This window comes from Notamacropus eugenii, chromosome 3 (assembly GCF_028372415.1).
Source record: "Notamacropus eugenii isolate mMacEug1 chromosome 3, mMacEug1.pri_v2, whole genome shotgun sequence".
In the NCBI taxonomy this organism is placed as follows: domain Eukaryota; kingdom Metazoa; phylum Chordata; class Mammalia; order Diprotodontia; family Macropodidae; genus Notamacropus; species Notamacropus eugenii.
Genome location: NC_092874.1, coordinates 67,382,678 through 67,398,943, shown reverse-complemented (window position 1 = coordinate 67,398,943; position 16,266 = coordinate 67,382,678). Strand labels below are relative to the sequence as shown.

The following is a 16,266-nucleotide window of genomic DNA, read 5'->3' as shown; positions in this document are numbered from 1 at the left end:
TAACTTTCCATAATACTCAACACATCACCACTTAACAGTGTATTACATGATGTGTTCAATGATGGTGAGTAAGATTTGGTCTTTAGTAGTTATTATTTATCTTTTATTCAAAGGTAATATTACTTAGTGATATGCTATTTATGGCTATAGATATTTGCCAGGCCTAGAGGCCTGAGGGCTACCCGAGTCTTCTTACCTTACCTCTCGCAGGTCTTCGGCTGGCCAAACTGGATAATCGTATGAGAGAAGAGACCTCCCAGAGTCGAACAAGGGTTAAGCTTTTATTCAGGGTCCTGGTTACAAGTGCAGGGGGAATTCTTCCTTAGGAGGGAGCGAGGAATCTCCCAAGGAGGCAAAGATCTTATAATAAGAGATTGGAAGCAGAAGTGTAAGTGGGGAGAGAGGGGGAGGGGAGAGCGAAGAGAGGAAAAACGGAGCCTTCTGTCCTGTCTGCGCCCCTCCCGCGCTAAGAGCGCTTTCAGGCTTTCCTGATCCCAATTAAGCTCTCCGGCCGCGTAGTTTGCATCTGAATACCGTGCCTGTTAGATAACAATAGGTGTGCCCAGACCCGGGACAGTCTTGAGGGGGATGCTCCTCCCATCACGTTTCTCACGGGAAGAGGCGGAAATACATGAGATTGCTCGGTCTCACTCCTCGATTCCCTGGTGTTTATGGGGGGCCTCATGAGAACTCTAAGATTTAGAAGTTCCCACCTTTACCCGCCCGAGACTGTCCACATGGAATTGAGCTTCCATCCCCAGCAGATATTAGTAGGTGATGAATGGTCTTTTCTATGCTTTTAATTTTGTCCATGTAAAGTGTCAACTGGACCAAACCAGCCTCTCACCCAGGCCTGCACAATCTCCAGCTGTGGCTGCTTGCTGCATGCCAAAGGATTTCCTTTACATAAAAAAGATGTTTTTCTCTACATTTTTCTCTGGTCACCTGGAATCCTTTGGCATGCTGGCAGGTGGTCAGAGGGCTGCAGGTTGTACAGGTCTGCTCTAACCTGTGGGTGGTTAGACCCAAATAGAGAAGGCTAGAGGCTGGAGAGCCAGAAATCAAACAAGCTTAATTTCAAATTAAGGGAAATAGCTTGCAAGCAAGGAGGGATCTAGACACAAGTGCCCACGGCCCTGCCCCTAGTGGGGGGACCCAAGGCCATGTGGGGAGATCTCTCCTTATACCATTGGTTGTGCAGTGAGCTGTAGCCCTAACGAGGGGTAACAGCAACAGTGGGACAAGTCTGATTCATATCAGGGCTTTTTGGCCAGAACTTGTCTGAGCTCAGAGAACACCTGATACTGGTCAAAGCAATACAATAATTGCTTTGAGATCATCCACAGGGTGAGTGTAGAGGATTGTTGTTATGCCAAGCTCAGGGCACAGCCTGCGTGCTGGGCCTCAGCTCTGGAAAGCAAGGCGTCTCCTAATATCTTGACAAAAGAGAATAATAATAATGCTAATAATAACTAGCATTTATATATCACTTGGAAAGTTTGCAAAGCACTTGTCCTACATTATATCATTTGAGCTAGGTGCTACAGATATCATCTCCATTTTACAGAGGAAGGAAACTGAGGCTTATGCAGGTTAAGTGACTTTCCTGTAGTCATAGTTCTAATAAATATCTGGCATAAGAATTAAATTTATGTCTTTTCAATGCTGAGACCCATTCTTTATATGCTACAGTCACAGTGCTTTTCAAACATTAAACGAAATATAATTAATGGCCCCTAAATAAGTCATCCCATCTTTTTAAAAGATATATATATGTGTATATATATATAAATACATATATGTGTGTATGTGTGTGTGTGTGTGTGTGTGTGTGTGTGTATATATATATATATATATATATATATATATAGATAGATAGATAGATAGATAGATAGATAGATAGATAGATAGATAGATAGATAGTTTTCACTCTCAGGGTAGGACTGCCCTTCTCTCCGTGCAGGCACAGAAGTGATTGTGATGATCTTCCAGGTCTTTTCCACTTCTTCGTTTGAAGTCACTTTTGAGAAGTAGCCAAGGCAGTTTACACAACAGATTCTCTCCCCTAAGGGAGTCTGGAGACAGAAAAATAAATGAAAGAGAGAAGGAATACCTTTCTGAATTCAAAGACCCAGTGGGAAAGGCCAATTCAAGTTGGAGGTGAACCATGAAGGTACTAAGGGAGGAAGGAGCTAAATATCTCTGAAATGACCATGAGCCAGTGTGAATTGGAAAACAAACTCATCTGAGTGGATCAAGAAAGGTAAGAGGCCCTTTTTCTGGAGAATGGGGTTGTGAGACCTAGACACAGAAATAGAGAAGGATTAAATGAAGGGACGCAACTCTGCTGTAACAGCTGTGTGTAGTTACTTTGATTTTATGGCATAGCTGTTTGAGCTGATTCTTGGAAGAGGAGGTAACAAGGGCCATCTTCTAGCAAAGCTAACAGCACAAAGCTATGAAGCAGAGCTGAGAACAGTGACCATGGTGAAAAGAATCCCCAGGATCTCTCCTACAAAGGAGAGCAAATCTTATTAGCAAAAGAGAAGCAAGGTATGAAGCCCCTGGTGGAGGAGTGAACCCTGGCCTCTTCCTTTGGTTGGGCCTGACCACAGGGTAGTTAGGTTTCTTGAACAGAAAACTAGGCCTGTGATCTCACTGGTGCAGGGAACTTCAGAGGAGGCGCCTCCTGTGCCAGGCCAGGCTGGCATCTTCTCTGCAATTTTTAGGTTTAGAGTTGCCTGGAGCAATGAGAGGGGGAGGGACTTTGCCCAGTCACATGGTCAGTATGTGTCAAAGGTAGGACTTGAATCTAGATCCTCATGGTTCTGGAAATAGCACTTTCTGCAGTGGGCCATGGTGCCTAATAGTGTGGTTATGTTTAAGAGAGGGTATGTGTGTGTGTGTCTGATTGAGGTTGGGGTGATGTTTATGGATTTAGATGTAATTCGATTTAAGACTTTAGAGTCTGAACAAGATGTTGGATGTTTGGAATTCTTGTGAGCCCAAGTGCTTGTAAGGGGAGCTCTTGGCTATTCACAGGGGCTTGCCAGATATTGGACTTACCAAATTCCACTTTGGTAGAGGGCAATGAGCCAGAGAAGTGAGAGACTCCCCAAACCATTCCTAGGTGGAAATCACAAACTTGAGATACAAAAGCAATTTCCCAGAAGATGTTTTAAAAATATAGCAAAATTGTTTAGCCAAGAAAATAAATGCATTTATAATAAAACAAAGTTGACTATGAACATAAAAATCTCAACCATGTAATTCTCATTATTCAGGTTGTATTAACATGGCAAGTGCTTTTTTTTTTCTTTTTAAAGACTGTTTATGGTGGCACATCAGAGTAGGGAAGGTAAATCACAGGAATGTGTAATTTTTATGCAGGTTGCATTTAGGGCATCAGAAAGCAGCAGTAGGATGGCTCATGGCCATTGGATACTCTTTGATCTCTTCTCTGGTGTGTCTTGCACCACAATTAATAGTTGGTTGTCCTTGGAATGCTTGGGTGCATTGTGCTTACCTAAAAAGCTTCTGTGTAAGCTCCCCTGGTAAGAAAAGGGTCTTTTATTTTAACTCTGTTAGATCTTTCACAGTGTCCTTGTAGGAGGGTATTCTGTTTGATTAGGATTAAATATATTTCACCATGAGGTTTGTTTGGATGAAAATGTTTATGGCTAAATATAAATACTGAAATCTATCAAAGGACAGACTACCATCACATTGTACCACCTTAAGCCACTTGATAAAAGGCAGACCTTTTCCTAAGTTTAAGTTAGATCTCTACCAGCTGAGATACCCACATGATACTGATTTGTAGCTTTTATTTCCTGCTAGTCATTTCAGAAAAAGCAGATTAAAATCTGTTCTAACTTACTTTTTGGCATAAGAGGGAATTTTAAAAATTCTCTTGCCAAATCTGCAGTTGCTGTTTTATCTTGTTTTATTAACAGCTCCCAAAGTACAGAATCAAAATTAGAAATGTCACCAAAAAAAAGATGTAATTTGTGTCTTTCAGATATGTCAAAGAGAGAAATTTCACATTTTGTCCTTTGCTATATAGTTTCCCAAAAGATGCTTCTGGAACTCTTTTTAATATGGTGGTTCAAATCTGTTTTAAACTATCGTGTGCTAGAGGAGCTCATAACTTTATTGATAACTGCAATCTTTTTATCCCTATTTTTAGAATTCTCTTTAATATTGAGCTTAGGAAGTTTTTAGGCTTTTTGTGGGGGGAGAAAAGGGGGAAAATTTGGCAAATGCAGAAAGAGGCCCCAGGGGAATAATAAGCAAGCTGTAGTGTGATTTTTGTCTGCTTTCAGTGCTAGCTTGGGGTCCTCCAGTTTTTTTCCTCTCCCAACTTTCTAGAGAATCTGGGAACATCAATTGCAGTGTTAAAGAACAAGATGTTCCTGAAGAAAGAAAAATTTAGGTTTTAATTCACAAGGAAGAATTTCCTTCACTCGGTGTATTATTTGAGTCCTTGCTATGTTCCAGCTTTGACTTTTGGCTGTGCCTCTGCTAATCAGAGTTTGTACTACAGTGTAAGCCAAGGCTATGGGTTGAATCATCTGTTAGCTTTGTTCTTTTTTTTTTTTTGTTCTATGCCCTGTGCCTTCCCAACCATCATGCACATTGTATGTCATGGTTAAAAGAGTGCTTATGCCAGCTGAATTAGTGTGGCTTTCTTTGCAAAAAATTTATCACCGTTATTCAAAAACAACACAGAATGAATGTTGCGTTGACAGTAAGTAGTGCTATCTTTGTGTATCAAGAACAACATTATAAAAGTACTTTTTTCTTAGGGTAGAGAGCTGGTTAAAACTATTACATAGTCTCAATTCAAATAATTTTAAAGATTAGATAAGTTCTGGTGATAGCATACATTGAAATTGGGGCACCCCAAGCAAAACTTCAGAATTGAACTTTGGTCAGGCCATCTGGTGTATGGAGGGCTTGCCTTTGAGTTAGGAAGACCTGTGATTAAGTCCTGCTCCTGCCTTGTTTTAATTTGTGACTACTGGCAAGCCACTCAAACCGTCAGTGCCCCAGATATTACCCTAAGACTATAAATGACAGACAAGTTGTGGGTTTGCCTCTGTCCATACCAGGGAGATGATTTTTTCCCCTTGTTTTGAAATAGTGACTATTAGTATTTTGACAGAACTATTTACATGATGAAATATTCATTTAAACCTTTTTGAAAGGTTGTTTTGAATTATGCTACTAATTTTTTCCTCTTTGAAAACATTGACATTCCATAATGTCTTCTGACTTTAGGGATGAAGAAATAATACTGTCTTGTTTCTTAGTAAACGTATGAGAAAGTTAAGACTGTTTATCTTATCTAGGTGTCAATCCTAGATATGTGCTGAAGAATTGGATGGCAGAATCTGCTGTGCAAAAAGCAGAAATGAATGATTTTTCAGAGGTAAGATTGTTGAATTTTTTCTACATATTTTCATGATTTTTAAGTGTCATGTGTTTTAAAAATTTTGCTAGTGTTGGTAGGCTTTTCTAAACAGACTAAACTCAATTTCATGCTAAGAGTCTTGTGATTTGTCTTTTGAAATGTGGCCTTGAGGAAAGGACTTAACACTGGAAAATGTTTTTGTGGTTGGTCAGTGGTGACCCTAGTTGGGGTTTTCTTGGCAAGGATACTAGAGTGGTTTTCCATTTCCTTCTCTAGCTCATTTTAAAGATGAGGAATTGAGGCAGAGGGTTAAGTGACTTGCCCTGGGTCACAGTGTCTGAGGCTGGATTTGTACTCAGGAAGATGAGTCTTCTTGACTTCAGGCCCACTGCACCAATTAGCTGGCTGCAGTCTGGTTATAATATTTTAAATACAAGTTTGGCTTATATTGAAGAAGGGAATATTGGCAACATTTTTAAAAAATCTGGATCACAGGGCTATCACTTACAGTTTTAAGAGACTTGCCTAGAACTCTGAAGTAACTTGAGCCAAGTCCTGTAGCCAGGACTAGAATTAGGCCTTCCTGAATCCAAGGTGAACCTCTCCACTACATCACAATTCATCTCTTCATTGCATACAATAGCGATATATTACTTTTTATTTTTTAAAAATTTGTTTAGTATTTTATTTTTCCCCAATTACATGTGCAAGCAATTTTTAATATTCATTTCAAAAACTTTGAATTCCAAATTCTCTCCCTTCCTCCCTTCTCCACCCCCCTCATTGAGAAGGCAGGCAGTTTGAAATAGGTTATGCATGTATAGTGATGCAAAACATTTCCATTTTAGTCATGTTGTGAAAGAAAACATAGATTAAGAAATACCTCAGGAAAAATAAAGAAAGTAAAAAAAAATGCTTCAATCTGTATTCTTTCCCTGGGGATGGATAGCATTTTTCATCTTAAGTCCTTCAGAGTTGTCTTGGATCATTGTACTGCTGACAACAGTTAAGTCACTCACAGCTGATCATCTTACAATATTGCTGTTACTCTGTACACAGTACATGTCACTTTGCATCAGTTTCTGTAAGTTTTCCCAGATTTTTCTGAGAGCATCCTGCTCATCATTTCTTATAGCACAATAATATTCCATCACAATCACATACCACAACTTGCTCAGCCATTCCCCACTTAATGGATAGCCCCTCAATTTTCAGTTCTTTGCCCCCAGAAAAGAGCTGCTATAAATATTTTTGTACATATAGGTTCTTTTCCTTTTTGTTTCTTATCTCTTTTGAGATACAGACCTACTAGAGGTATTGCTAGGTCAAAGGGTATGCATGGTTTTATAGCCTTTAGACATAGTTCCAAATTGCTCCACAGAATGGTTGACTCACTTCCCAACTCCACCAGCAATGTATTAATGTCTCATTTTCCCCACATTCCCTCCGGCGTTTCTCACTTTCCTTTTCTCTTTCATTAGCCAATTTAATAGGTATGAGGTAGTACCTCAGAATTGTTTTAATTTGCATTTCTCCAATCAGTAGTGATTTAGAGGATTTTTTTTCATATGGATAAAGATAACTTTGATTACTTCATCTGAAAATGTTGGGACTGGAAGCTCAATTCCGTGTGGACAGTCTCGGGCAGGTAAAAGTGGGACTTCTAAATCTTAGAGTCTTACGAGGCCCTCCATGAACAGCGGGGGTTCGAGAAGGTCAGACCGAGCTAGCTCGGCTAGCTCGGGTATTTCCGCCTCTCCCCCGGAGATACCTGATGGGTGGAGTCTCCCTGCCCTCGAGGTCGTCCCGGATTGGAGCACACCTAGTTACCTAACAGCATGGTATTGAGATGCAAACTGTGTGGCTGAAGATTAAGTAGGATTGAGGAAGCCTAAAAGCTCTTAGCACGTGTGGAGCCAAAGAGAAAAGTAGGGCTCCGCTTCTTTTCTTTCCTCTCTCCCCTCCCCCTCTCTCCCCGCTTGTACTTCTACTTCCATTCCCTTAAGCTTAGCCTTCTTAGGAAATCTCCCCCTCTTCGTCCTAAGAAAGAAGACTCCCTGCACTTGTAACTGAAACCCTGTAATAAAGCTCAACCCCTGTTTGACTCTGGAACGTCCTTTCTCTCATACGTGCATCCGGCGTGGCCAGCCGAAGACCTGGACAGGTAAGAAAGACTCGGGTAGCCCAATACAGGCCTCTAGGCTTGGCAGTTGGCGTCCCAACAGGGATTGGGAGCGTAGATAATCCTGGGTGCTTTTGGGGTACACCCGGAAGGGGCTGTGAAAGAAGCGAGTCCCGAATCCTAGATTCGGAAGGAGAGAAAGGGGAGAGAAGCTTCCCAAACCCCTGGGAAAAGGGCGGAGATGGGGAATCTATTGCCAGTAATAAAGCCAGAGGAACAGGAGGTCTGGGCTGAGACACTTCACAGGGAATGCAGGAAGGCGGGGGTCACAATAGAGTTAGATGACCTCCGAGAATTTTGTGAAAGGATTTGGAAAGTTTCTCCTTGGCTCAAGCAGGCAGGAATATCAAGAGAAAAATGGGGAGCGGTCGGAGAGCAAATGACTGCTTACGAGCAACAATACCCTGGGGAGCTGGAGGATTTAGATTTCCTGATATTTGGTGTAATTAAAAGCCTGCTGGAAGGGCCGGAGAGGCCAGGGCGGGATTGGAATAAGAGTGGAAGCGGAGAGAGGGGAGGGGAGGACCCAGGCAAGCAGAAAGTTCAGCGGAAAGTTAAGGAGCGTAAAGAAAAAATAGACCCGGAGCTCCATCTAGCGGATGGAAAAGGCGAGGCAGGGGAGAATACGCCGTGCCTTCCCTCCGCGCCTCCTTATAACCTGCTCCATTGGTCAGACAGTTCAGGGCCACAGTCCAGTTTGGAAAAAGGAATAAGAAAGGCTATAGAGAATGGAGAAGATGTAGGGACATTTCCTGTGTTAGAAATAGCGGACCCCAGTGTCCCCGGTGGGGTTCGGAGGAGCCACATACCCATAGAGTGGAAGAGAGTGGCGACTCTTAAAGAGGCTTGTACCAAGCATGGCCCTAATTCACCCTTTGTTATAACCATGCTTGAAACTCTCAGCGGTCAGTTTGTTCTGACTCCTAATGACTGGAAGAGCTTAGCTAGAGCCTGCCTTACCCCTGGGCAGAAAGAAATAAGTACAGGGAGGGGCCAGGATCAGCTTCCCATAGCTATTGCCCTTCCCTTAAGGCGCTGGAAGCTTAAAGAAAGCCAGAGACCAGTGTGGGGAATAGGAGGGTGCCAAAATACCTTAGAGACAATGCACCCAGTAAAGTGGGAGGCAGAGGATCGCCAAGGGACCGTATGGCCGTTGGTGATTCCAGGACTTAGTTTTAACATCTGGGGCAGGGACATTATGAGCCGCCTCGGGATGAAGCTATCAAATTTTTAGTAAGGGCCATTGCAGTTGCACTGGAGTCCCCACCCTTGAATTGGAAGTCAGACACCCCGATTTGGGTGGAGCAATGGTCCCTGACCCCAGAAAAACTCCAGGCACTACAACTATTGGTTAAGGAGCAATTAGAAAAAGGAAATATAGAACCATCAAAGTCACCCTGGAATGCTCCTGTGTTTGTTATAAAGAAAAAATCCGGGAAATTCAGGTTCCTTACAGATCTAAGGAAGGTAAATCAGTCTCTCATGCCTATGGGAGCCCTGCAACCAGGTCTCCCTTCTCCTAATGCCATCCCGGAGGGTTGGTCACTTATAATCATTGATATTCAGGATTGTTTTTTTTCCATTCCTTTAAACAAAGTAGATTGTCCTCGGTTTGCTTTTACAATACCTCACCCCAATAACGAAGGACCTGCAAAGAGGTATCAGTGGAAGGTATTGCCCCAAGGTATGAGTTGCAGCCCCACCATCTGCCAGTGGTATGTTAATCAAGCCTTAGAAAGCCCCAGACAGCAATACCAATGCAAAATCATCCATTATATGGATGACATCCTCATAGCTGCACCTCAGCTCAAGGAACTGGAGAAGTGTTTCCAAGCAGTAGAAAGGAACCTTTTAGGACTAGGATTAGTTATTGCTCCTGAAAAGATACAGAGAGGACCCAATTACAAATATTTGGGATATCAGATACAGGGCACCATCATTTGGCCGGAACCCCCAAAATGGGATATAAAGATCCAAACACTCAATGATGCTCAGAAACTGGTAGGAGCTATCCAATGGATAAGATCAAAGGTGCCTATACCTTTACCTCTCATGCAACCTTTATATTCACTATTGACAGGAGACTCTGCTTTAAATTCCCCACGAACATTGACTCCTGAAGCAGCCAAGGCCATAGAGGCAATAAAATAAAAAAACAATTTTTAGAGTCCACCACATTTCGGTGGGATCCAGGAGGAGATCTGGAGGTATCTATTATCTCCACCACACCTCCCTATGCCGTCATACACCAAAAAGAGAAGCCCCTAGAGTGGGTATATTTAAGTAAAACAGGAAGCAGTTTACTAAACAAGTGGGAATTTCTAGGACGGTTAGCACTAGAGGCAGTAAGAAGAGCCACCCACATATACCAAAAACAGCCAATTCTTTATGCTACACTCACCACTAAGGATGTAGAAGAGTTAGCTCAGAATCATGTTTCTTGGGCCACTATACTCCACTGGGCCCAGATGAAACCAAATTCGACTTTTCTATTCAAAGAATTATTACAGTGGGCCCCAGCACCAGTGAAAAGGTACTCACCAAACCCAGTAGAAGGGCCTAACATTTTTACAGATGCCACGAAACATCACAAGGCATCTATTTATAATTCGGCCTCCCAAGAGATATATATAGTTAACACACCCTACACCTCTACTCAACAGAACGAATTGGAAGCTATAATCCAAGCTCTCCAAATATATAGTGACATACCCATTAATATTATCACTGATAGTCAGTATGCATCTTTATTAATTTCACGGATTGAGGACTCTATTGTAGATTATCGGTCCAATATTTTTTCACAGTGTGAGCGGCTATTGACCACCATTAATAACAGAACACACCCTTTTTATGTTTTACATGTGCGCTCACATACAAATGGCACAGGACCAATTTTTGAAGGAAATCAAATAGCAGACAATTCACTATACCTGGTAGGGCACACTGTGGAACCACAAGAAAGGGCCCAAAAGGCTCATGATAGGTTCCACCTAGCCACAGAAGCCCTCTGCAAATTATATGGGATAACTCAGGAACAGGCCAGAAAAATTGTTAAGAGCTGTCTCCAATGTATCCCATTCCACCCATCTCTAGACCAGGGTGTCAATCCTCGTGGCTTGGCACCCAATGAAATTTGGCAAATGGATGTCACCCATCTTAAGGGCCAGTGCATACATGTGACAGTTGACACATGGTCCGGATTCCTTATGGTGACTTTACAGCCAGGTGAATCAAGTGCTAAAGTAATTCAACATCTTTGGCACTGTTTTTCTGTTTCAGGCTTACCCTTAGAAATAAAGACAGATAACGGCCCTGCCTATACTTCTCAAACCCTTACACACTTCCTCCGCGATCTAGGGATTCGACATGTTACAGGAATCCCCTACAATCCACAAGGCCAGGCCATAGTGGAAAGGGCCAATCTCACCTTGAAGGCGATCCTCGCTAAACAAAGAAGGGGAAAAGGTCGCCTAACACAATCAGAGCTTGATACAGCTGTGTATACACACAATTTTTTGCATATCTCAAGAAACTCACATACTACTCCAGCTATGAGACATTTTGTGACTTTTCCAAGACAACCCCGCAAGGAAAGTAATACCCAGGCTGGATATAAAGACACATGGGCCATGGTAAAGGATATGGCCTCAGGGAAATGGAAAGGTCCGTATAAGATACTAATATGGGGTCCAGGGTATGTTTGTGTCTCCACAGGAAAAGGTGATGCGTGGATTCCCATTAGAAGGATCCGTAGGTGGGAACCGAGGTCGGAGACGATGGAGACGCAGGAGGTGGAGACCCCGGAGAGCCCAGAGACCCCGGAGAAGGATCATACACCACCTGAGCCTGCTGCTGACAGCTTTAACCTTGCTGCCCAGAGAGGAAGCAGCCCTCATCACAACCGCAGACACTGCTGCTGACAGTTTCCCATCTAGGCATCCTTTTTTCACCAGCTGAATGAGGACTTTGATATCACAAACCCAGGACACTTGGGTGGGGAGGAGGTGACCAATTTTCCACCTGTATAGATCCATTTGCAAGATTAAGGGAGTGGTGGTGTAAGGCGCCTACACCACCTGCTTCTCTTAAAATATGCTTTGGGATTTTAGTTGATTGCACTTCCCCAGTTGTAACTCAGCCATTTAGTTTCATCTTTGTTTTATTTGATGCCTCCCTTTGTCAGTTGTGCTAGCTGCAGATTTCTGTGTGAATGAAGTCTTGTTGTAAGGTACTCATATGCTAAAGGCCTTCCTAATCCACTCAGCCTCCAGCCACTGTTTGCTCTAGAGCCAGGTGCGCTCCGCGCATAACAAAGAAGGGGATATGTTGGGACTGGAAGCTCAATTCCGTGTGGACAGTCTCGGGCAGGTAAAAGTGGGACTTCTAAATCTTAGAGTCTTACGAGGCCCTCCATGAACAGCGGGGGTTCGAGAAGGTCAGACCGAGCTAGCTCGGCTAGCTCGGGTATTTCCGCCTCTCCCCCGGAGATACCTGATGGGTGGAGTCTCCCTGCCCTCGAGGTCGTCCCGGATTGGAGCACACCTAGTTACCTAACAGCATGGTATTGAGATGCAAACTGTGTGGCTGAAGATTAAGTAGGATTGAGGAAGCCTAAAAGCTCTTAGCACGTGTGGAGCCAAAGAGAAAAGTAGGGCTCCGCTTCTTTTCTTTCCTCTCTCCCCTCCCCCTCTCTCCCCGCTTGTACTTCTACTTCCATTCCCTTAAGCTTAGCCTTCTTAGGAAATCTCCCCCTCTTCGTCCTAAGAAAGAAGAGCCCCTGCACTTGTAACCGAAACCCTGTAATAAAGCTCAACCCCTGTTTGACTCTGGAACGTCCTTTCTCTCATATGTGCATCCGGCGTGGCCAGCCGAAGACCTGGACAGGTAAGAAAGACTCGGGTAGCCCAATACAGGCCTCTAGGCTTGGCATGAAAACTTCATTTTTTTATCATTTATCAGTCGAGGAATGGCTATTTTTATAAATTTGACTCAGTTCTCTATATGTTTGAGAAATGAGAGCCTTTATCAGAGAAAATTGCTTCTAAATTTTTTCTTTTTTTCCTTTTTATTTTTTTTAAATTAATTTATTTAACTTTTAACATTCATTTTCACAAAATTTTGGGTTCCAAATTTTCTCCCCATTTGTCCCCTCCCCCCACCCCAAACACTGAGCATTCTAGTTGCCCCTGTCACCAATCTGCCCTCTCTTCTATCATCCCTCCCTTCCCTTGCCCCCATCTTCTCTTTTGTCCTGTAGGGCCAGATAATTGTCTATACCCCTTTACCTGTATTTCTTATTTCCTAGTGGCAAGAACAGTACTCGACAGTTGTTCCTAAAACTTTGAGTTCCAACTTCTCTTCATCCCTCCCTCCCCATCCCTTCCCTTTGGAAGGCAAGCAATTCAATATAGGCCATATCTGTGTAGTTTTGCAAATGACTTCCATAATAGTCGTATTTTGTAAGACTAACTATATTTCCCTCCATCCTATCCTGCCCCCTATTGCTTCTATTTTCTCTTTTGATCCTGTCCCTCCCCAAGAGTGTTGACTTCAAATTGCTCCCTCCTCCCATTGCCCTCCCTTCCATCCTCCCCTCCACCCTGCTTATCCCCTTCTCCCCCACTTTCTATTGTAAGATAGGTTTTCATACCAAAATGAGTGTGCATTTTATTCCTTCCTTTAGTGGAATGTGATGAGACTTCATGTTTTTCTCTCACCTCCCTTCTTTTTCCCTCCACTAAAAAGTCTTTTGCTTACCTCTTTTATGAGAGATAATTTGCCCCATTCCATTTATCCTTTTCTCCTCCCAATATATTTCTCTCACCCCTTAATTTCATTTTTTTAAGATATGATCCCATCCTATTCAATTCGCTCTGTGCTCTCTGTGTGTGTGTGCATGTGTGTGTGTAATCCCACCCACTACCCAGATACTGAAAAGTTTCAAGAGTTACAAATATTGTCTTTCCATGTAGGAATGTAAACAGTTCAGCTTTAGTAAGTCCCTTATGACTTGTCTTTGCTATTTACCTTTTCATGCTTCTCTTCATTCTTGTGTTTGAAAGTCAAATTTTCTTTTCAGCTCTGGTCTTTTCATCAAGAATGCTTGAAAGTCCCCAATTTCATTGAAAGACCATTTTTTCCCCTGAAATATTATACTCAGTTTTGCTGGGTAGGTGATTCTTGGTTTTAGTCCTAGTTCCTTTGACTTCTGGAATATGATATTACATGCCCTTCGATCCCTTAATGTAGAAGCTGCTAGATTTTGTGTTATCCTGATTGTATTTCCACAATACTTGAATTGTTTCTTTCTAGCTGCTTGCAATATTTTCTCCTTGACCAGGGAACTCTGGAATTTGGCCACAGTGTTCCTAGGAGTTTCTCTTTTTGGATCTCTTTCAGGCTGTGATCTGTGGATTCCTTGAATACTTATTTTGCCCTCTGATTCTAGAATATCAGGGCAGTTTTCCTTGATAATTTCATGAAAGATGATGTCTAGGCTCTTTTTTTGATCCTGGCTTTCAGGTAGTCCCATAATGTTTAAATTGTCTCTCCTGGATCTATTTTCCAGGTCAGTTGTTTTTCCAATGAGATATTTCACATTATCTTCCATTTTTTCATTCTTTTGGTTTTGTTTTGTGATTTCTTGGTTTCTCATAAAGTCATTAGCCTCCATCTGTTCCATTCTAATTTTGAAGGAACTATTTTCTTCAGTGAGCTTTTGAACCTCCTTTTCCATTTCGTTAATTCTGCTTTTTAAAGCATTCTTCTCCTCATTGGCTTTTTGAACCTCTTTTGCCAATTGAGTTAGCCTATTTTTCAAGGTGTTATTTTCTTCAGCATTTTTTTGGGTCTCCTTTAGCAAGGTGTTGACCTGCTTTTCATGCTTTTCTTTCATCTCTCTCATTTCTCTTCCCAGTTTTTCCTCCACCTCTCTTACTTGATTTTCAAAATCCTTTTTGAGCTCTTCCATGGCCTGAGCCCATGGTATACTTATTTTGGATGTGTGGGATACAGAAGCCTTGACTTCTGTGTCTTTCCCTGATGGTAAGCATTGTTCTTCCTCATCAGAAAGGAAGGGAAGAATTATCTGTTCACCAAGAAAGTAACCTTCTATAGTCTTATTTTTTTCCCCTTTTCTGGTCATTTTTCCAGCCAGTGACTTGACTTCTGAGTCTTCTTTCCACTCCCACCACGCCTCCAGATCTGCCCAGCCAGCGCTTGGTGTCTGAGATTCAAATGCTGCTTCCCAGCCTTAGGGCTTTGGCAGGGCGGGGCTGCTATTCAGTGTGAGATTAAGTTCAGGTGCTTGGGTGGGGGCAGGGCCACCACTAGGGGCTCAGTTCCCTCAGGGGGTTTATGCGGTTTATGCAGAGACCTTCAACAATGGATCTGAGCTCCTGCCTGCTTGGGGAGCCCTTGTCCGCTGCTGCCTCCACTGCTGCCTCCCGAGGGGGCCTGAGTTATGGGGACACCCCACTCCCCTCTCGACCAGCCAAAGAGACCCTCTCACCGACCCTTGTCACCTGTGGGTGGAGGGACCTGCTTGGCCCCTGGAGATTCTGTCCCTGAAGCCTGCTTGGATCTGCTCCTCTTGGTGCTGCGTGGCCAAGGCAGGGCTGGGCCCTGCTCTGGGTCCGGTGCGTGACGGACCTTTTGCGTCAGGTTTTCAGGGCTCTCTGGAATAGAAATCTCCTCCACTCCATTGTTCTGTGGCTTTTGCTGCTCCAGAATTTGTTGGGAGTTCTTCTTTACAGATATTTTATGGGCTGTGGGTTTGGAGCTAGCATATGTGTGTCTTTCTACCCCTCCATCTTGGCTCCTCCCCCTAAATTTTTTCATAGTTACAATTGCTAACTATATTTCCCTCCATCCTGATTGCCCCTCTGTTTATTCTATTTTCTGCTTTCACCTCGTCCCTCCTCAAAAGTGTTTTGCTTCTGACTACAGCCTCCCCCAGTCTGCCCTCCCTTGTATTGCTCACCACTTCTTGTCCCCTTCCCCCTACTTTCCTGTAGGGTAAGATAGATTTCTGTGCCCAACTGAGTGTCTATGCTATTCCCTCTTTGAGTCAGTTCTAATGAGAGTAAGGTTCACTCACTCCCTCTCACCTTCCCCATGTTCCCCTCCATTGTAAAAGCTTTTTCTTGTCTCTTTTACGTGAGATAATTTGCCCAATTCTACCTTTCCCTTTCTCCTAGTGTATTCCTTAATTTTTTTTAGATATCTCTTCATATTCAGCTAACACCTGTGCCCTCTGTGTATATATATATATATATATATATATATATATACTCCTTCTAACCACCCTAATAATGAAAATGTTCTTATGAGTTACATGTATTATCTTCCCATGCAGGCATGTAAACAGTTTAACCTTATTAAGTCTCTGATGATTTCTCTTTCCTGTTTACCTTTTTATGCTTCTCTTGAGTTTTGTATTTGAAAGTCAGATTCTCTGTTCATCTTTGGTCTTTTCATCAAGAATGTTTGAAAGTCCTCCATTTTATTGAATGTCTGTTTTTTCCCTTGAAGGATTATACTCAGTTTTGTTGGGTAGGTGGTTCTTGATTGTAATCCTAACTCCTTTGTCCTCCAGAATATCATCATCCAAGCCCTCCAGTTCTTTAAGCTGCTAAATCTTGTGTTATCCTGACTGTGGCTCCAC

General features: G+C 42.8%; 1 protein-coding gene across 20 annotated transcripts in view; it reads left to right on the top strand.

Moving 5' to 3' along the window:
- Positions 1-16,266, top strand: part of LOC140532826 (protein adenylyltransferase SelO-like) — a 63,275-nt gene that overhangs the window by 44,246 nt on the left and 2,763 nt on the right. For 7 of the 20 annotated variants that reach the window (XR_011976686.1, XR_011976690.1, XR_011976684.1 and 4 more), the window contains one exon: positions 5,355-5,434. The exons of 3 other annotated variants lie outside the window; for them this stretch is intronic. Coding sequence is in view for 4 of the 17 variants with exons in the window: in XM_072651769.1 (XP_072507870.1) it covers positions 5,355-5,434 (80 nt within the window). In the remaining 13 variants the exon portion in view is untranslated. Of the gene's footprint in view, positions 1-1,963; positions 2,264-5,354; positions 5,437-7,461; positions 7,674-16,266 lie in introns of those variants that run through there. 10 more of the 20 variants (XR_011976687.1, XR_011976685.1, XR_011976691.1 and 7 more) reach the window with 7 other exon arrangements.